Here is a 21,618-nt window from a genome sequence, read left to right as displayed (position 1 = left end):
AAACCCTGCCTCCCTGTTTCTAATCGACTTCATTTTTCTCCGTTGAATCCAATGGGGTCGCTGTGTCCATTTCTTTAACTGTCTATGGTTAAGCGCCACTAGATGGAAGCAGCTACTTGTAGAATATATAGTCTGTGGGTTTTTAAAACATTGAAAGAAAGAAAGAAAGAAAGAAAGAAAGAAAGAAAGAAAGAAAGAAAGAAAGAAAGAAAGAAAGAAAGAAAGTGAATGAAAACGTATTTCGTCAGATTCACAAAATGTGACAGACTCTCTTGTGCAAAACATCCAGCACGTTTTCATGTGCTTTCATTTGGTTTAGGAAAAGACGCAGTTGCTGTGGGTGCCGAGGGGACTGAATAGAAGAGGGCACTAAAGCGCATCCCTCAGCCCCGTTCTACCCTGAGATGCGTTGCCAAGGTTACACCTCTAGCTGCCACCTGAAGCGAAGCATCGCACCATCCGCCTCGCGAGAGACAATACCTCATACATCAACACCTATTGAAAACCACACAAGAGGGATCTCACGAAACAAAAATATAGGCTACTCGGTAGAGAGAGACAGAGCATATTGAGACACGAGCGCGCTCACGCACGCACGCACGCACGCACGCACTCAGACCCTCCTCATTACTGTGATTGTCAGTTCAGAGAGGCGGGCTCTTATGGAGGACTGCTCTTCGGCTCTGCAGCGTCTCCCGCTGCCTGCTCTTCCTCCGCGCGCGTCTCCGAGAGCGCTGTGATGTGAATATTAATGATGCTGCGCGAATCTCCGCGCTCATTTCCACAGCTTTCACCCATCTGAGAGGTAAGAGCGCATCCGTATTTCGCCGTATACGGTGCGGTGTGCATTATTATTCAGTGTCCATTTCATGCCGTGGAAGCGCGCGTCATGTTTTCTGAGGATGCTGAAGTGTTGTTCTCAATGAAGAGGCGAAGCGAGTCAATGAACGAGGTCTTTCAGTATGGTGCCTTTACGCATATTTATTCTGTCTGTTTCGTTCTTAAAAACAACCGCAGATTTGGTAGACTATGTGCCACTCTTGCTATCATAAGAAAACATTTGGCGGTCTTTAGTTGGTGAACACAATGACTGGTGCTACATCGAAGTAAATGTTTTTTATGTTTATGGGGACGAAAAACAGATTTACTTTATGGGTATGTTTATAGCTTTATATAGGAGGATAATTTTACATAACCTATGGGATGGGTTTTTGGGAGATGCATTTGTGATCCTTAAATGGCATTCAACAAGTGTAGAGTATCTAATTCTGCTTTGTGCCTGATATTCCCCAGATAGGCTGCCATCGTGTGTGTGTGTGTGTGTGTGTGTCTATCTGATTGCTCGACTGTGTGTGTGTGTCAGGGGAGGGGGGGGGGGGGCAAGCTTTGATTTGAATAATTCAGACTTTGGGTCTATGTAATGACTGTTAGAGCAGGAATTATTTTTTAGAAAAGGATGTTTGCTTCTAATCAGTGTATTAAGCCAATGAGACTATCTGACTATTACAAGGGGAGGGAGACTGGTCCAAATAATCCTCTGGCCGTGATTTCAGTCTCTCTTGCTCTCTCTCGTTCTTTCTCTCCAGTCTGTGGCCCTGTGTTTGTCATTTCTTTCTCTGAAATGTATACAACCAGATGATCACATCAGCAATGCATTTCATAGGTGGAGAACGAGACAGAGAGGTGGGTTCTTTGGAAAACCATGCTCTTATTCTTGAAAATCAGAGGTGGAGCGCAATATTGGGCTCAGTCTGCAGAACTTAAGCACACTGATTTAACTCATCCATAAATCATAATCCTCTCATACGAGCAAGCACAATGAAACACCGGCCTTATAGTGTAGGGCTGCTATTAAGCAGACAATCTCTCTCTCTCTCTCTCTCTCTCTCTCTCATGCTGTTCTATTTAATCAAAACTATTTACATGGAAAAATCAGTATTTCCATTAGCTAATTCGTGTCTGTGAAAAAAAATCCTTTATGGATAAACTTCTTTTGTATCCAAAATAAAAAATAAGGCCATGATGAACTGCTAATAGTTATTGTCAATCACTGTTTGTTAGTGTAGCGTGTATTCTGCCTCTCTCTTACAGTGCGGAGGCCATGGAATATGTCTGTTTAGTTTATGCTGTTAATGTGTGTTTGTATGTATAGTTTTGGGTTAGCTAGCTATATATTAAAAGAGCTCAGTAAAATGAATTTGCATCTCAGTGGAAACTGTGAAAAAAAAAAGGATTTCATATTTGTTTCAAACACAAAAGGCAGGATATGCCTTTAAATGTTGCAGGAGCCAGATGGGAACTGTATTTCTTCTTTTTAGTCCACTATTGTGTCTGCTGCATTATCCCTTTGCGTGTCTGTGTGTGTGGGTGTTAGAGTGTGTATAACTGTGTGTGTGTGTGTGTGTGTGTGTGTGTAGAGGGGGTGTTGATTGTGGTTCTATATAAACCGTTTGCTGCTGAGTGTATTTGTTTCCATGGTTACCCCAATGCCAATGTAGATCACGTCATTGCCAGACCAGACCTCTGCAGCTATTGTTTACTGATCGTAGAGGAGAGGACTGAATGCGTTTTAGATACGTTCCTCACAGACCTTAAGTTCTTCCTTGTTTGTTGGTCTTTTGTCTAGCCTGTTGCTTATACTGCATTTAATTCCTGGATGTCTTGCTTGGATTCATCATCTCTCCTGCTGTATTTTGACCACCTGTCATTTTTCTGTGATAGACACACATGGAGGGCTATTTATTCAACACTGCTCAGTGATTCCTGTTGGTTGACTTGGCACGCAGTATCCTCTGCTTGTATCACCATCTGTAGTGCTCCGTACAGAGCTGCATGAGTAAGGATGATCTTCTACTGGTTTATATATTGACATTAAATGCAAGGCAAATAGTTCCTATTTTCCTAATTCTTCTCACTACTCCTAGTTTGTTTTAGGTCCTGAGAGAGGCGTTTGTCACTGTCATGTGAGCCTAACTTTGCTTTTTTATACAGTAAGTCCTTCATTGTTTCTTTATGAAGTACAGTATGTCTGTTCTTTCTTTCTCACAAAGAGAATACTTTGGATGGTGTGGTTTATAAAATCCATGCAATAGTCTTTTTGTACCTATACACACAACACTAGCACAAAAGTGCTTTAAGTTCAACTTAACCAAATTTGTTTGAATAATTAAGATAAGTTTATAATATATTGAAATATAGTAAATCAACTATAAATAATAATAATAATAATAATAATAATAAACATATATTCATTTAGATAATAAGTTAATTATTGATTAATGTAGTTCAGTAAAGAAAGGAAGTGAAGTTATTACTTTAAAATCTTGTTTTACACTTTTGAAAATATATATTTTTTATTTACATAAATTCAGTTATTAAATATTAAATGGGTCATATGATGCTTTTTTTAAAGATCATTAGTTTGTGTATTTGGTGTAACAGAATATGTTGACATGCTTTAATGTACAAAAAACACATTATTTTTCAAATACTGTACATTATTGTAGGTTCTCTATGCCCCGCCTCACTCAAACGTGTTATTTTCTACAAAGTTCCTCCATCCGACAAGCACAGTCTGCTCTGATTGGCCAACTGACCCCGTGCATTGTGATTGGCCGAACACCGCAAGCATTCGTCAGAAATGTAACACCCCTTTCCATAATCGCAAGCTTCATCTTTCAAAACATGTAAAGAGAGTTAATAATGTCCTTAATTTTACCATCAGTTCAAGCCTGAAAGGGGAACAGAGTCACATGACAGACACAGTGCTGAAGCTTGTATGTGTTTGCAGTAAACAAGCCACAGACTGTTAAAACAGATGACTCCACTGTGATCGTCTCTCTCTCTCTCTCTCTCTCTCTCTCTCTCTCTTTCTCTCTCCTACACACATACATGCGAAGTGCAAAACTCTGCATTTGAACAGTCAATAGCAAATACTTAAACTAATAACAAAACATACTTACAGCTGATTCAGAAGCGGCAGATTATCATAGCAAAGTCAGACTGACCTCCTCTAGGGTCAAGAAACGGTTGTCCATAAAATACATGGCTGTTCTGTTGTAAGTAATTTAAAGATTCCTAAATGCATCTACTTCTGGAAGGCCAAATAAAGTGCTTTTGGTTTCGCCTAGATACACACATCATCTCACTGACATGACTGCTTCAACACTAACTGCGGTTACTGAAACCACGCCTTCTTTCTTTGCATGAAAATTTGGGCAGCATTATGCAAATATTTGATTTATATGATATAGACGTGGGGGCGTGTTTGAATGAGCCATTTGGGGGGGGGGGGGGGGGGGCGTGGCATAGTCTTTGATAAAGAATATCTCTTTGGATTTGAGACATTAGCCTTTGCAACTATAAAGATCTTCTTTATTCACCAAGAGCTTGTAACACTCCAAAGAGAAATGAAAAATGTAAATCGCATCATATAACCCCTTTAAGTTCAAATTATTTGTATATACACTGCCATTCAAAAGTTTAGGGTCAGTTAAAAAAAAAAAAAATCTTACAGACCTAAATTTTTTTATTTATTCCATGTATTTACTATCATTGACAAATGAATACAGGCTGTAATTTTAAATTCTGATTAGTGGTTGACCGATATGCGTTTTTTGACAGCTAATCCCGATATCTTGCAAAGCGGTGGGGGGGGGGGGGATTATGGGTGATAGCCGATATAAAGCCGATATTTTTTATTATTATTATAATTTTATTATAATTAATATTTTATTATTAATATTATTAATATTTTATTGTTAATGTTATTAATATTGTATTATTAATATTATTAATATTTTATATAATTGAAATCATTTGACAATGGATTAAAAAATAATTGTGTAAAAGAAACATACTTATACTTTAGATGACAGTATTTTTCACAAATAAATTAATATTTAATAAAATTATAATATAAAAAAGTAAACACTGTAACCAACAGGGCACTCAGTATTCTGGGAAGTTTGTGTGCATTTATTTTTCAAATAAAGCCAGGGTAACCCTCATTTTACATACAGCACACAGGGAAAATTACATGAATATGACAGTGGGCAAATACATAAAGCGCAGCATCATTTGAATTCACGAGTTTAAATTATAGCATTCAATTCACATGGACCGACCTTCATACAGAGAACATGTGATCATGCTGGATACACATACACACTTCACAAAATCTCACAGCTGGATTCGACTAAGTTTGCAAGGTTTGTGAAATTAAATGTTCATTAGTTATTCAAAGATTTGTTTAAATTATACAAATATGTATTTGTTTAATGCTGACAGCAAACGAGAAAGTATTATAATGTTTGCCTTTCTATTACTAGGCCTGATATAAAATAAATCTTTATAATAATTTCTGTATACATTAATTCCTTTGTTTCTGATTATCAGACAGACTTCTATCTGTATTAGACCGAACAGTTAACAACAACAGTAAACAAGAAGGAGAGTGTGAGCACTGTATGATCATGCGCTGCTGCTCTCAGCGGCGTCAAAATAAAAGTCCCACCTCGAACACATCAGCCAACAGAAAAACTTATAGACTGATGCCGATATTTGAAAAATGCCAAATATCGGCCAGATATATCGGCCTTGGCGATATATCCGTTGACCACTAATTCTGATGTTTTAGTCTATAAAAAGTGAAGACAGCAAAACGTGAGGATAAATGAAAACACATTTTTACTGAGATTATTTAATTATTTGTGGAGAGTAGAGGACACCAATGTTGTCAAATAATTTAAGAACAAAAAATATAGTTTCCCTTTCTAAATATTCAGATACCTGCCTGCAAAAGCTGTTCTTTCTTCATCTTTCCCTGTTATACAGTTTGTGGCTGGGAACTGAATGCTGATTGAGCAAGTGGCATGAGATGATTATGCTTAGGTGTGATGAAAGACAATCTGCGAAGGGTGTGTACTTGTATGCGTGTGCGTGTGTGTGTGTGTGTGTGTGTGTGTGTGTGTGCATCTTTCAACTGAGCGATCTCTTCTCTTTATAGCTCATTCTGACAATTCAAGAGCATCCAGCTGCAGCATGAATAGAGCACAGGAATAAATAAATTAATAATATTCATCACAGAAGATAGGTAAAAGAAGGAGGATAAGATGGATAGAGAATGGATGGAAGAAGACCAGTCGCAGATGAGGGTCAGACGTATGAAAAGAGAGGGGTAAACAACATAAAGAAAGATGAAAGCAGTAAGGAAAAGGGAAAAGTTGAGAGGAAGGAACAAATGCAGAGAAGAGATGTGATGAGTTGAGGGTCAGAAAGAGAGAGAAAGGAGTGAAAGAAAGGGGGATGGGTGTGTTTGTTGCTGAAGTGACTGTTTTTCTTGTAAATGAAGCCTCAGTGTGTGTGTGTGTGCGTGTGTGGAGTATTGATCAGAGTGATCCACTCCAGCAGTGAATGTTGACTCCGCACTAAAGGTGACACACAGCCTTTTCCTTCTGTCTGTCAGTGCACAGTGATGTGTTTCAATATTGAACACAATTTGTCATAAGCATTTCTGCTGTGAAAAAAAGAAAGAAAGTGATAAGAATGTGATCAGCTGTAATTCAAATGATGGGGGATATTTCAGTATCGACTTCAGCTCGTGCCTCAGCATGCGTTAAAACCTGATAAAAGAAAATGATTCCATATGGTCAATGGTTCCCATTTAATGAATAGAGAATAAAACAGTAGACTAACAGTAATCATGCAAAATTAGATGGTGAATGTAATGCCGTTGGAATAACATTACTCACTGCCGCTCAAACCTCAAATCTTTTCTTAATGCTAATCATTATGGATCTTGTGATACAGTTCACACTGTATATGGCATAACACCCCATGTTAGCGTAATGTCCGCAGCACTGTCTCATTTGCATAGTCCACCTCTAAATGTGTCATTCCTCCCACAGCAATGCCATGAATTATGAGACTGTACTGCAGAAGCTGTAGTGTACTACTCTGTGATTACATTCAGCTGCATTGCTGCTTGCTGCTGTTTGCTCTAAATAAGATGTACATTTTGTTTTTGTTGTATATTTTTACACACATTTTATTATCTTCTGCCTCTAGTAGAAAACATGGTTTTCTCTGTGTCTATTTCAGCTGTTTAAAGACAGGACATTTTAAGACAGTATGGCAGAAGCCCCTGTTGGAGAGGACGCACCCAAAGAGCAGGAGGATGCCACCCCACTTACAGATGATCCCCTGCCAGAGGTTGGGATCGCTCTATGGGAAAGAATATTGAAAGCAAGTGTTACAGCCGGTGCTTTCCTCCTGCTGTACACACTGTCTCAACTCACAGTGAGTTTATGCACATTTCTCAAATAATAAGCAAATAACTCCTTAAGGCGAGACACTGCAGGTTAATAGGGCAAAAAAAAACAACAACTAATAGTTATCACCTTACTTACCCAGTTGATTGATTACATTGATTATTGCAAACATTTTTTGTATTACAAGTTTTCAAAAATTTTATGTTTAGATATGCAAATGAGACATTATTTAATGAAATATGTGCTAATTTGCATAAATGTATAGTACAAAAATATGAACACTAGATGAAGTTTGTTTAATTTTTTTGACATATTAGAGTCAAATGTTTTTACAGAGGTGTAAAAAGGTTAATGTTTTTTTGTCAGAGGTTACAGAAGTTAATGTTTTTTGTCACTCCATAATTCAGAAAATACTTTGAACAGCCAGAAAACAATATATTTTCACAATTTTGGGGGGAATAAAATGTTGTATATAATCAAGGAAAATATATATGAACAAATCCCTCTGTAAAAACCTTCAGAATATAGACAGGAATAAAAATGTCAAGTTTGGTGTGTGTAAGTGCTACTCAAGTGGAGATTTATGGCTCAGTGTTGAAAAAAACAAACTCATTTTGAGAAAACGGCCTTTAAAAATATGTATTGTAATTGAAATCTATTGACACAAACAGATAAAGTGCTATTAAAGAAACACTTAACAGTTTCTTTTGGATGTTTTCCTTCCACTAGTTTGAAAAAGCACTTTATGAAAAACCAAAAATCCCCAAATCTCAAAATTGACAGGTGCTTGAAAAAACAGTGTTTTTGCCTGCAGTGTCTCACCTTAACACATACATATCTCTTTATGCAGATGTGCACACCATTAACTATTTATTGATTTTTATGGCTGTATGTGTGAGTGTGTTTCACTTGTGTTCTGGTTTTGTATAAAAGTGGCAATTTTTGGCCTTTTGCTGATTAAGCATTTTTAATCAGAATTAAGGAGTTGATCATTTTGTTGTGTAGCTAAATAATTTTTCTATTAAATTTTTTTAATCATGAAAGTTATACATGTTTAATGAAGGTTTTTGTCAAGTAAATTGACAATAAAACCGTTGTTATGGTGTGTTTGAAAATCTGTGTGCTTATTTGTCTTTGTGTCTGAATGTGTTTGTGCATATAAGTATAGAAAAAAAACTGTCTGTTCTGGGGTCTGCTGTGGTTGACCCTACAGTCAATAACTGCACCGCATGCCTTCCTGTCTGACAAACCAGCTAACTTATATACCAAGACTTATATATACACATAAACTACCATTCAAAAGTTTGGGGTCAGCGCTTTATTTTTTTCAAAGAAATTAATACTTTTATTCAGCAAGGATACATAAACTTGATCAAGTGACAATAAAGTTATTTAATGTAACAAAATGTTTCTATTTAAAATAAATGCTGTTAATTTGAACTTGCTAATCATCAAAGAACCCTGAAAAAAATATATCATGGTTTCCAAAAAAAAAAAAATGTTTATTATTATTATTATTATTATTATTATTATTATTATTTACAGCAAATCAGCATATAAGAATGATTTCTGAAAAATCATGTGACTGTAGACTGGAGTAATGGCTGATGATAATTAATCTTCGCCATCATTGGAATAAATTACATTTTAAATTATATGAAAATATAAAAAAATATTTTAAATTGTAATAATATTTCACAATATTTTCAGATTTTTTTAAATTCAATAAATGCAACCTTGATGAGTTTAAATATTGCACTTGATATAACGCAGTGCCTGAAAATAGTCCCCATTTAGTTTGTGTAGTTGCAGCAATAGCAGAGTTGCTGGGGACTATTTTCAGGCGCTGCGTGATATCACTGCATCTGCTGCACCCATGGCATGGCAGCAAAGTTCCTTGATTATTACGCCGGAATGAGAGTATAGTTTCTAGCAATATCGACCTAGAAAATCACAAATTTTAATTTTCCGTCCGTCTAAGTACATGATGTAACAAAAGTGTCAAGTTTTAAAATAGGAAAAATATAGAAACTCTTTGGTCATTTTTGAGCGAGACGCTAACGGTCTAATCCGATTCAATGATCTATGCTAAGCTATGCTAAAAGTGCTGCCGCCAGACCCGGAGTTCGGCTGAATGGATTCGAAAATGGTAAAACTCAATTGTTTAACTCTAGGGGAGTTGAAAAATGAGCGTATAAAAAAAAAATATTCAAAAAGTGTTCCTTTAGGATACTTAACAAAACTCAAAACAATAAATACATTTTAAAAAACTTGCCCATTCCAAACTTTTGAATGGTAGTGTATTTGCAAAACAATAATCATTTATTCATTTATTAATTAAACTTGTGGCAAAACACCAAAACACATTTAGTGATTCATATCCAGTGTCTCATATCTTTCGTTGCCATTCCTAGTTGTTGATATGTAAGTCACTGTTGTCTTGAAGGGTTTGTGTGTGATATAATGAGTGTGTATTGTTGGTATGTTCAGGGTTTGTGGGTCCTTTACATGCTGAATGGATACCAGGCTTTTCCAGCAGCACATAAAGTTTTGGATCTCCTTCAGTACCTTCTCTCCACCAGTGATGCCTACGGTCAACAGGTGATGGCGCTAGAGCTGAAATATCTTCTCTGTCAGAACAATGTGAAAAACTCTGATGAGAAAGAGAATTTAAAAGGGATTCAATATCATATGTGGTTGATCGTCTGCAGATGGAGATATGGAGGGTGGATAGCTTGTTGCCCCTCATAGCCACACTCTTCTTAGGTGTAGTCATCCTTGGTACTGGAGTGAGTATGTTTCTTAATGTTATCGCTTCTTTGTTACTCAGAGCTTTAGTTTAGCCTGTTTATCCAATAACTTGATTTCCGTCAAACTGCATTACAGCATGTGCTCAGTTCAAAGTGTTGCCGCAGCTTATTTAAAAAGAGCATGCACTCATTCCTTTGTGTAAAGCTTGAACTTGCTGTCACAACAGACACTGTTCTGCATTAAAACCCTGGTGCCTGGCAACCCGTCTTGCTTCCCTGACGACCGTCGTCAGTCCATGAGCAGGCAGCCCTCCTTTACATATTCAGAATGGACAGATGCTAAGCAGGATTTCTACGAGCTGGATGCTGTTCCGGAGACCCCCGTGTTTGACTGCTTTATGGACATGAAGACCGAGGCTGACCCTGTCACTCTCTCTGTCAAACCTGTGGGCTTGCAGGAAAGGTGAGACAATGCTTTGCATTTGATGTGTTTTACATCTAATAAATAATTTGTTGTTGTTGTTTGCTTTTAGACTATTCTATGATGGTTTTGAGAGTTCCATTTAGTGTTTAATGTACTGATGACGGAAAGACTAACCTCTTGTGTCATAAAAAGCAATTGTTAAATATATTTATAAGCATCTTTAAATAAATATTTTAACTACAGAAGAATTCCCTTTTCATTTAGTCAGAATGTCATATTCTAAAGTGTGTAAAACAGAAACTAAAAAAAAACAACAACAAAAAAACTCTGAAATGCATTTGAAATCACATTGTTTTACATTGGGGACATCACACGAACTCTGTTGTGATTTTCAGGAGAGGTTCTAACGTGTCGCTGACGTTGGACATGTGCACCCCTGGTACTACAGAGCCCTATGGAGCGCTGCTGTCCCCTAGAGAGCAGAGCGCACAGGAGTACCTGCAGAACGCATCCAACCTGCTCACCCCCGAGCAGCTGCACAAGCGCGCACTGGACGACGCTACACTGCAGGCCGAGTTCTATGTGAGTATCACTCACAGTAACATCAATCTACTCTGTAAAACAGTGATTGTAACATGACACCACTCCTCATCTTGTGCATCTGGTGGAAACAGGAAACACCCATGAACTTTGTGGACCCAAAGGAATATAATTTTCCTGGCGTGGTGAGGAAGAATCGCTACAAAACCATACTACCAAGTGTGTAAAATACTCTGTATATAGTAAAATGTGGAAATGGCTAATGAGGTTTGTTACTATCGATGCTGCCATATATTTGTAATTGTAAGATCTAACCTTTAAATTGCAGACACACACAGCAGAGTTTGCTTACAAGCAAAAGAGGACGGTGATTTTCTCAGCACCTACATCAACGCTAATTATTTGAAGGTGAGCGTGTGTGTTAGCATCAAATTATAATCTTATTTTGCTTGTCTATGAAGTATTTAAGCTGTTATGTGTTCATTTTTAATAAACTGAACAAATAAGTTCATGAGGAAACAACCAAATTTGTTAATCATTTAGCGTTGTCTAAATATTGTTTAAGTCTTGCAATATTTCGGTAAGATTCTGTCATTTGTCCTTTAAGTTAAGGTAATATCTATAAACGCTAACTTTTTTTATTTTAATTTTTTAGCTGAGTACAGCTTTTTTTTATGTCATAGCTTTTCAGATTTATTCTGAGATCACAAGCTGTTAGTTTTGGGCGACTAGATTTTGTTTGAAAAATAACCATTTTATGTAAGCATTTGAATGCATTATTTATGATCACATAGAAGTGCAGTAGGCTGAAAAGTTAAGGCTCTCTAATCAGCCATAGAAGGTTCTTCTTTTGTTGATATTAGCTTTTTTCCTTTAGGGCTATGGAGGGAAAGAAAAGGCATACATCGCTACACAGGGTCCAACTGTAAACACAGTGGGGGATTTCTGGAAGATGGTTTGGCAGGAGCGCTGTCCCATTATTGTCATGATCACCAACATTGAAGAAAAAAATGAGGTCTGGATATATCCACACATCACGTCACATGATTTTGATCAGTCAGTGTTTCATGTTAAGCAATTAAACATCTTTGAGATTTTTTAAGCATTATTATGTATTATTTCTTTGATTATCAGGGTTATGCAAACTTGAATTAACAATAATTAGTTCTTGTCCAACGCACTATTGATACTGAGCACTAACTAAGGCTGGACATTAAATCACTCATTATATTCCCAAAAGCTAATTTGTAACTAAAGGTGTTTGCGAAAGCCAAAAAGTAAATAAAGATAAGGTTGAGGTGATTTTAACTCTTTACGTGCCTAGGTGAATTCGGTAACACTTTAGAATAAGGTTCCATTAGTTAATGTTAGTTAACTACTTTTATTAACATGAACTAAGCAAGAACAATCCTTCTACAGCATTTATAAGTCTTAGTTCATGTTAATTTCAACATTTAATAATGCATTAATTAAATCAAAAGTTGTGCTTGTTAACATTAGTTAATGCACTGTGAATTACCATGAACTAACAATGAATAACTGTATTTTCATTAACTAACATTAACGAAAATTAATATATACAGTAATAAATATATTATTCATTGTTTGTTCATGTTAATTAATACATTAACTAACATTAACTAATGGAACCTTATTCTAAAGTGTTACCGTGAATTCTAGCGAGTTATCAAGAATTATGAATGGAATCTGTCTGAATGGTTTAAAATGAGCTTAGCTGGACTGAATAAAAAATATTAATTAAATAAAGTGTGTGTGTGTCCCACAGAAATGCACAGAATACTGGCCAGAGGACAGTGTCATCTGTGAAGGTATCGAGATCACTGTCAAACAGGTCATCCAGGCAGATGACTACAGTCTAAGGATTTTCACTGTGAAGGTTTGTTTCGTGTTTGAGTGTGTGTGTTCACACAAAGAGAGAAGACACGTTTTTACTGAGGAATAAGCTTGAGTTTGATGCATCCTGTGATTATGTAAAGGCGTTTATGTTGAAAGGTTTAATAAAAATAACTGATTTGGTTTTGTTTTTATTAGTATTTGGCAAAATGATACCAACTTAAAGAAGATAATTTTGTTGTATTTCAAAGTTGCTCCAAAGCCTATATCCTGGTCTATACAAAATGTGGGATATGTCATGTGTCATGTGACCATGCCCTGAGGGTACCCTAGCAGTTTGATGATAGTGCCACCTACAGGTCAATATTGCATTACAACATTGCAGTAACTTTGAATTTGTTTATAGCCCAGGAAAGACAAGACTGACTGACTGTATCAAATTTTGCAATCCTCTTTTAAAGTAGAATTCAGAGACAAAAAAAGGTGAAATCTGAGAATGCTGTGTTTAAAACCCATCACTTTTTAAAAGTCATTTCTACTTGTCAGGTCTAATTTCTTTTTTTTTTCCAGGTTTCTTTCATGTAGAGATTACAATACAGTATAACTAACTAATAACAAGACTAATATACACAGAAGAGTCTAATCTCCTAAATGTTTGTGTGCAAAAGAAGAAAGATGAGAGGGACAGAAAGAGAGAAGTCTAGGTCGAGCACAATTTTTTTTTTTTTTTTTTTGCTTCTATGTTTTCTACCGTTTCCTCTGGAGGCATGGATGTCATGGCAACAAATATTCTTAGCAATGCAGTGTTTCACAAAAAATGTAGTTAATCACAAAATCTGTGTAAGATATCTTAAAGAGATATATCAAACTGTGTACACATATGTTACTGTGGGCATCATTTGGTTTGTGTAAGTATATACACAAGAGCATGGCTACACCCTTTTCACTGGGGCACGAGCACCAATAAAACATTACTAATGGTGGAGATTACCTTATACCAACCTGATTATCATTTCCCCTGATAATATTTCATCAATTAGGTTGTGTGTATTTTCTGTGGGTTGTTTAGAATCAGAACTAGCCGTTTGCAAATTAATCGTTATTAATCTAATCAGTCAAATGGATTTGCAAAAAAATGTTTCATGATTTTTCATTCAAAATTGATCATGATTCAGTTTAATTAATTTGAACAGTTCCCCAATACTGATGGAAGGCTAGAAATGATCCTGTGTATAAACACTATATTAGTCCTTTACAATTGTCGCTTGTCAGACTGTCCTAACACACTCCCAGGTTTAAGCCATTTTATCTCATTAAAAATGGGCAAAGACATAGTTTTTACATCATCAATCCATGACGCGTCTAGTGATGGTGATGTATGTGGAGCAAGCTGTGTTTTTTCTGTCTTTCTAATGGTTCTTGATTTGGCGGTTGTCATAGGAGAAGCCACAATGCAGAATTTGATCAGATTGCAATAGTCATCAACCCACTGTCAGCAAAAATGCCAAACTAGCAATCAAAAGTTATAGATTTTGGCTTAGGATCAGAAGAATCTTGTTGGATTTGCAAATTTGTCTTATATAGCCAAACTGTGTTCAGATTTGTGGAGTGTGAACACAGCTTTGATGAACTGCAAACGTGCATTTACATGTTGGTGACTGTTTGTGTGTAGAGTGAGGGTGAGGAGCGCACTCTCAGACAGTACTGGTACACATCCTGGCCAGATCAGAAAACTCCAGACAAGGCCCCGCCTCTTTTGGACTTGGTTGAGGAAGTGGAAGAAGCGAGGAAACAGGCTCCGCCCAACAGTGGCCCTGTCATTGTCCACTGCAGGTAACACACACTTTTGAAAAAAGCAGTTAAAGTGACAAAGTAAAAAGATCAAGCTAATATATTTAAACAGCGATTTCTCAACTCTTAGTGCAGGGATTGGACGCACTGGCTGTTTCATCGCTACCTCCATCTTGTGCCAGCAGCTAAGCAATGAAGGGGTGGTTGACATCCTGAAGACCACTAGCCAGCTACGCTTGGACAGGTAAAATATATAAATATACTGTACATTCTTTTTAACACGAGAGTTAGTTTGAGTACTGAGACAGCAGCAGAATGAATGTTAACTGTTTGGCCTCAGTGGTATCCAGGCCAACCTGAAGTCATGGAGAAACATCCTTGCAAGACCATTAGGCTATTGTTAAGTGTGAAGTTGGACTCATGGATGCTATTAAGTACATTAACAGTTGGCCTCATGTTGTTGTTGTTGTTGTTGTGCTTTTAGAGGCGGCATGATCCAGACAGCGGAGCAGTATCAGTTTGTTCATCATGTACTCAGCCTGTATGAAAGACTGCTTCAGAAGACCTCAGAAGAGTAAAGCCTCCATGAGCGCACAACCTTCACATCCCTCCTCACAGAGCAGTTGACCTTCACCCGAACACATGGGGCTGGGACTGACCCTCAGTACCTAAAGTCTCATGTCTTCAAACACACCAGAAGTTTAGGTTGAATGCTATTTTAGGAGCAGACCCAACATTTGATTTTAGTCCAATCTCCAATACATAAACCCCACATTGGTACACCAATCAGTTATTAAATATACTTTTTCTTTATTCTTTGCCATAACAGTAACACAACAGAGATATACAGTAGCGGTAAGTTCTATCATACACAAGTACTGCCCACATAATAACACTCCGCAGACCATCAGTGCTCAAACATGACAATGTTTGGATGCGTGCATACTTCATATGCAGTGGTATGATGAACACAATAACAAGCGGACACCAAGGCCTCCATTAATGATGTAAATTTAACATTAGGTTTAGGGACCTCTTCGATTTCTGAGCCTACAAATACAGCAATCTTGCTTTTAATGCTAAGACATTTTTACAGGATTTATAACTCAGTGTTAAGATAAGATTTGTTGTAAAGTGTGAGTGTACATTTGTGTGCGTGTGAGAGACAGTGTCGCAGAAACAGAAGGAGAGAAAGAGGTTATGTTTACTATGTGTTCAATGATTATCAGACTTTAACTCCGGATGTGTGGTCGGTCGGTCTCTAGAAGAGGTTAGCCTACCACATTTAATACAAAATGGCCTTAATATGTGTCTTTCTGTTCATACTGGGGTCTGTATGGTTGTGTGTCAATGTTGTCGGGCAGAGCTAAAGGCAGTGTGGTGTTACAGCCTGTCATCGTCTCATCTGGTAAGACTGAGAGCGAGACAGAGACTGATCTCCGTACAGAATGATGTACATTTCCCCTCAGCATACCTTTGCCTTCTCGGTTTGTGTGTTGTCGGACGCTATATCATGTGAAACATTTTAGTTGGACTCTAAAAAGCATTGATGCTGCACCTCAAGGTTTTATGTATCAAAATGCCGAAACACTGTATCCAACTAATGTTAAATTTGTAAATCACAGCTTGTATCAATAGCTGAAATAATGACAATGGGACATATATAGTCGTGATGTTTTTTTGTTGTTGTTGACAATTTCGAATTATTTTATGAGCTTGTTTTACTCTGGTTACATTGAACATTGTTTATATGTGGGTCTGCGTATCTGATTAGTTAAGATGTATAATCAGTATTTGCCCGAGTCGGCAGCTCGTACAGCTTTGCTGAGACTTGCAGTTTGCATGAGCAAGTACTTTTTGAACTTCTTTTTAATTAGCAAGGAAATGTTTCAATTGCTAGCAGACATCTGTGTGTGATTTTGTGCAAATGCTACTGATGCTGTTGGAAATAAGCATCTTCAGTCGACGGTCCCACGTGATCCAGCTGGAAGTACCAATGCAAGTTCTTCTTAGACTTAGACAGCACTGCTACCACCTTTATTGTCTCCAGTTGTTCTTGAGCTAGTCATATGTCCTCAAATTGATGTTTCCTTCCAGGCAGCTCTGAGCTGAAATTAGGAAGTTTACAGAAGCTTGAAAGCACCTCCTTGTTACACAAAAGATTGTACTTTTTTTGCAAGTGTTGTTAGTCCAAGGCCTCATGATAGTTTGCCAGATATGAGAACGAGTTCCATTCACATGCTTTAATAGCTGCTGTTATAGTCTTGCAGAACTGCTTTCGTGTTTTAGTTGGTACTAAGTGAATTTTATTATTTGTTTTATTGAACTGACATATTAGTCCTATTTATTGAAAGAGTTTTGTCTGTTTTTGTGCTGTTTTCACACTGCCAAAGACTGTAGTGATTGGTCCATACCACAAAACCTGAACAATCCTAATTCTATATTTACACACTTTGAAAACTGAAGCTCTGACACCAACTTTTGGAATTGTGTACATGTAAGAAACCAGCATTTATATATTTTTAAAGTGAAAAATCTGAATTCCCACGGTAAAACCTGTTTTCTCGCTTACCCAGCCTTTTTCTTTGTACAGTTTATCTTTTCTTACATTGCATGTTAGTCTAGTATTTTGTGCCATTGTTTGCTGACACTGAATCCTCATTAAATAATTGCAAAATTATTAATTACAGTAAATTGCAAGTACTTCATAATTTGCCACAAAAATTTAGTTTTATAGTTATTATTATTATTATTATTATTATTATACACACTAAGGATCAAAGGTTTGGAGTCGGTAAGATTTTTTTGTTTTTGAAAGAAGTCTCTTATGTTCAACAAGGCTGCATTTATTTGATCAAAAATACAGAAAAAATGTATTCCATTGATGACAAAGCTGAATATTCAGCTTCATTACTCCAGTCTTCAGTGTCACACAATCCTTCAGAAATCACTCTAATAGGCTGAGTTGGTGCTAAAGTAACATTTATTATTATTAGCAATGTTGAAGTGTGTTGCACTGCTTCATATTGTTGTGGAAATCGAGATAGTTTTTTCAGGAATCTTTGGTTAATATAAAGTTCGAAATAACATTTATTTAAAATAGAAATCTTTTGTAACACTGTGAAAGTCTGTACTATCACTTTTGCTTTATTTTATTCTAACAGTTTTAGACATCATATGTGGGCACAGTTTTGTCTCTTAATGGGAAACTAGTGTACAACTGATCTTGTGAGTGAGTGAGAAAACAGGTTTTTACCTTTAAAGGAATGTAAACACAAGCTCTATTTACAGCATTTATGTCAATTATCACAGAAAATATTTTAGACTTATCACTGTGTTTTTCTTTTAAAAAACACAAAAATCCTAGTTTTGACAGAATCGCTTACTGACAATCTTCATTCACTTTCACACGCTACGTGTAAGTGTGGAGGCATAACCAGATGTTTATCTACCTAGAAAAGTATTTTCTGAGGTAATCACTATAATGGCACAAATGCTGTGGACAGCGCCTAAATGTATTCAAAACCAGAACATTCCTACGAGGAATAATTTTTGAAATGTTGAACCAAATCTCTGTGTGTCTGTTACATGCTGTTTGTCACGCTGATGGCCGTAGACTGGTTTTATACATTTTCTGCCAGGACAAATTTGCTGAACATTTCCAAAGTCGTCAAACTTGTCATTTTCAGAACTATGCTGTTTTAGGTCAGTGAATGTAACCACTGTGAGGAAATTCTATTCTAATAAGATGAAGAGTGAAGCAGGCTGTTTGTGGCCTTAAAGAGATAGTTCACCCAAAAAGGAAAATTTTATGTTTATCTGCTTACCCCCGGGCATCCAAAATGTAGGTGACTTTGTTTCTTCAGTAGAACACAAATTATGATCTTTAACTTCAGCCGGTGCAGTCTCTCAGTCGTACAATGGATGGCAATGGTAACAGGATCTATGAGAGTAAAAAAACAAACATGCACAGACAAATCCATATTAAACCCCGCGGCTCATGACAATACATTGATGTGTAAAGACACAAAACGATCGGTCTGTGCAAGAAACTGGACATAATTTATATAGTTTTTATTTACCTCTGATTCACGCAATGTGCAAACTGTTAGAACTCTTGTGAACGCACTTCACAGCAGCAGGCACCTGAGGTATCTTCTTCTTCTTGCTTTATGGCGGATCGCAGACTTATAAGTGCATTACTGCCACCTATCTCTCAAATGGACCATTGACACTCCTAATTGAAATTGTAGATAGTGTCAATGGTCCATTTGAGAAGAAACAAAGTCACCTACATCTTGGATGCCATGGATGCCCATGCCATTCCAAACCTGTAAAAGCTTAGTTCGTCTTCAGAACACAATTTAAGATATTTTGGATGAAAACCGGGAGCCTTTGTGACAGTTTGTACTTTGTACAAAAAGTATTCTCATTGCTTCATAATGTTATGGTTGAACCACTGATGACAGATGGACTATTCTGACGATGTCTTTCATACTTTTCTGGACTTTGACAGTTTAACTTACTTGGCAGTCTATGGGACAGTCACAAGCCTCCCAGTTTTCTTCCAAAATATCTTCAATTGTGCTCTGAAGACAAACAAAGGTTTTACTGGTTTGGAACGACGTGGGGGTAAGCGATTAGTAACAGAATTTTTATTTTGGGGTCGAGTATCCCTTGAATCACCAGTGATCACACAAATAAATCCGGTTTTCATTGGGTGTACCAATTTAATATTTTGATGCATGCACCAAACGCGAATCAGGGTCAAACAAAACGATTTGAAGTTAGAATAATTTGAATCAATGTTGTAGTTCACAGACTGAGAGAAGGGCCAAAATAGCAGTTTAGAGAAGTCATACCCCTCCCCCTGCTCACTGCCCACTCACTCTCAGTCGGACCCCACGTCCTACAGAACACTCCATCTGTCGGGCTCGTCTGTGTTGCCAGAGAAGAGTAACAGACACACAGGCACCAGCAAACAAGTGTATCATTATATTATACACACAAATTAGATCCTGAGACAAACTAACACTGATTTTAATATATTTAAAAGAGAGTGTGCTGTTTTATGTTTAAATGGATACTGATGTAATCATCATGAACGACTCACTACCAGCATAGTATGTCTTTATGCACTACTGTACAAAGCTAAAACAAGCACAAAGATGAAATACTGATTTTATGAATGTGAATGCAGAGGCTTGTACCTCGGCTGTCTTAATTGCTCGTATATTTCAATGCCACCTGAGTATTTGACCTTTTACTTCTTCGTTTCACTCAAAATATTTTCTAGACTTTATTTTCAGGAAAACCAATAGTTGGTCTGTGTTTTGATATTTTATGCTTATTTATTGTCCTGTGATTTTGGTTGAAATGTTTAGCCCCAGCCCCTCAGTCTCAAAAAAAGAAGAGATGTTTTGTTTTCATTTTAATCCTGATCTATAGTGAAATAGATGTGGTTTAAAAAAATCAATTTGCCTCATTGCTTTCGTATTGTTCCTCTGCTGTTGAATCCAAATAGAATGTAACACGACTAAGTTTACAATATCATGGCTTGTATTATTGGTATAAGCTTTAATTTTTAAATAAAAATGCCTTTCTGTTAATCAGGACCATGGGGTGTTTGGACTTTGATTGACATGGAGACAAGGTGCCGTCTAGTTCAACCTGGTTTTGCCCAGTGATAATTTTAAACAAAAATTATATTTAATAGTGAGCTGTATATTGACCTGAAAGAAAATAAAGCGAGATTATATTGGGCTGACTTGGAATAGCTCCTGTAAATTTAGGCCTGCTGTAAAAAGTGACTACATCGAAATTAGAAGTGCAGTATACCATTTTTTATTTAATTATTTTTTAAGGAAAAAAAAAAGAAGTAATAATTAAAGAGTAAAATAAATATTTAGTTTAGAATTTTATATAAATTTGAAGTCTTTTGCATGCAGCTGCCTTCTCATAGTTTCCAATGTCTTGGTTTCCCTGTCAGTCACCCAACCTGAATAATTGAATCTCTTTCTACTCAAATTAAAACAAGATATTTTGTTCATAGACATAAGCCTATAAATAAAAGCATGCATGCAAAATCACAGCACATCAGTGCAATCACAATTCTAAGCCTCCTGATACTGTTGAACATCTTTTTGGAGTAGTTATGTAGTGCTGTGAATGAGAGCATAAAATACTTATTTTGGGCAGGGCAAGCTGTACAACTACCTAAGACCAAATAATGATCTTGGCGAATGTGAGGGGGAAGTATTTTCACTCCCGAATGTAGTATTTTACAAATAGTTAATCCCCCATGATTAAAATGCCTCTGGTCACCTGTAAATAAAGGTTTTTGTTTTTTGTTTTTTTTGCCACTAGTTATTGGTCAGTTAGTTAATTAGTTAGAATCATGCATTGATAGGAGTGGTTAAAGGAAGTAAATAAGATGTGTAAAAAATCTAACCCTTATTTATTCTGATGTATTAGCATGTCCCAACCAGCAGAAGGTGCTAGAGCCCCAGTTCAGACACATGCCAAGTGAGGAAAACCCTCAGTTTTGCTCAAGCTGATCCTAAATTTTAAATTAAGCTTTTGTATCTACATTTCTATGTATGGCAACCCAGTTGTATTGTTTCCTGTCATTATTTGAAATTGTCCCGAACTTACATGACAAATTTAATTTGTTCATTGTGCCTCCTAAAATGTGCACGATACAGTTGAAATGTTTTGGTTGTATTTGGTCAAATAACACATTCTAAGACTTCCATCATCCCTGCCTTGAAACTATTTTGTTTCACATTATTAGCCTATAACACTCTAAAAAATAAAAACCTCTCCAACTCAAAAATTTCTAGTGACTGATTACATCTAAAGTTTTCAATTAACCTAATTTAATTTATAAAATTACATTATTTTGGCCAATTAAAAAATTTAGATGTGATCAGTCAAAAAAAAAATTACAGTTGGAAAGGTCTGAATTGTTTTACAATCAATGATTTTA

The 21,618-nt window shown here is 36.5% G+C and overlaps 1 protein-coding gene across 2 annotated transcripts; it reads left to right on the top strand.

The window, feature by feature from the left end:
• Positions 1 to 530: 530 nt before the first annotated feature.
• Positions 531 to 20,245, top strand: LOC128016789 (tyrosine-protein phosphatase non-receptor type 5). Of its 2 annotated transcripts, XM_052601579.1 has the most exons (15): positions 531 to 805; positions 2,722 to 2,836; positions 2,925 to 2,990; positions 7,102 to 7,299; positions 9,762 to 9,872; positions 9,983 to 10,060; positions 10,249 to 10,484; positions 10,841 to 11,027; positions 11,120 to 11,204; positions 11,314 to 11,393; positions 11,863 to 12,000; positions 12,772 to 12,882; positions 14,512 to 14,672; positions 14,761 to 14,874; positions 15,115 to 20,245. In XM_052601579.1, exons 4-15 carry the CDS (start codon positions 7,132 to 7,134, stop codon positions 15,206 to 15,208), a joined length of 1,563 nt encoding a protein of 520 aa, XP_052457539.1. In that variant the 5' UTR covers positions 531 to 805; positions 2,722 to 2,836; positions 2,925 to 2,990; positions 7,102 to 7,131; the 3' UTR covers positions 15,209 to 20,245. The 2 variants fall into 2 exon arrangements, with proteins under 2 accessions (XP_052457539.1, XP_052457540.1); XM_052601580.1 differs by lacking the exons at positions 2,722 to 2,836; positions 2,925 to 2,990.
• The last annotated feature ends 1,373 nt before the right edge of the window (positions 20,246 to 21,618 follow it).

The sequence above is a fragment of the Carassius gibelio genome, chromosome A7 (genome assembly GCF_023724105.1).
Source record: "Carassius gibelio isolate Cgi1373 ecotype wild population from Czech Republic chromosome A7, carGib1.2-hapl.c, whole genome shotgun sequence".
Taxonomy (NCBI): Eukaryota; Metazoa; Chordata; class Actinopteri; order Cypriniformes; family Cyprinidae; genus Carassius; species Carassius gibelio.
The sequence above is the reverse complement of the archived record's forward strand: the minus strand, read 5'-3'. Positions and strand labels throughout refer to the sequence as shown.

Excerpts from the sequence above, each read along its gene's own strand:
- LOC128016789 (XM_052601580.1), top strand. The coding sequence starts at position 7,132 with ATGGCAGAAGCCCCTGTTGGAGAGGACGCACCCAAAGAGCAGGAGGAT. Across the intron at positions 11,205-11,313 it reads CTACAAAACCATACTACCAA|ACACACACAGCAGAGTTTGC; the intron begins GTGTGTAAAATA and ends TTTAAATTGCAG. Across the intron at positions 11,394-11,862 it reads TCAACGCTAATTATTTGAAG|GGCTATGGAGGGAAAGAAAA; the intron begins GTGAGCGTGTGT and ends TTTTTCCTTTAG.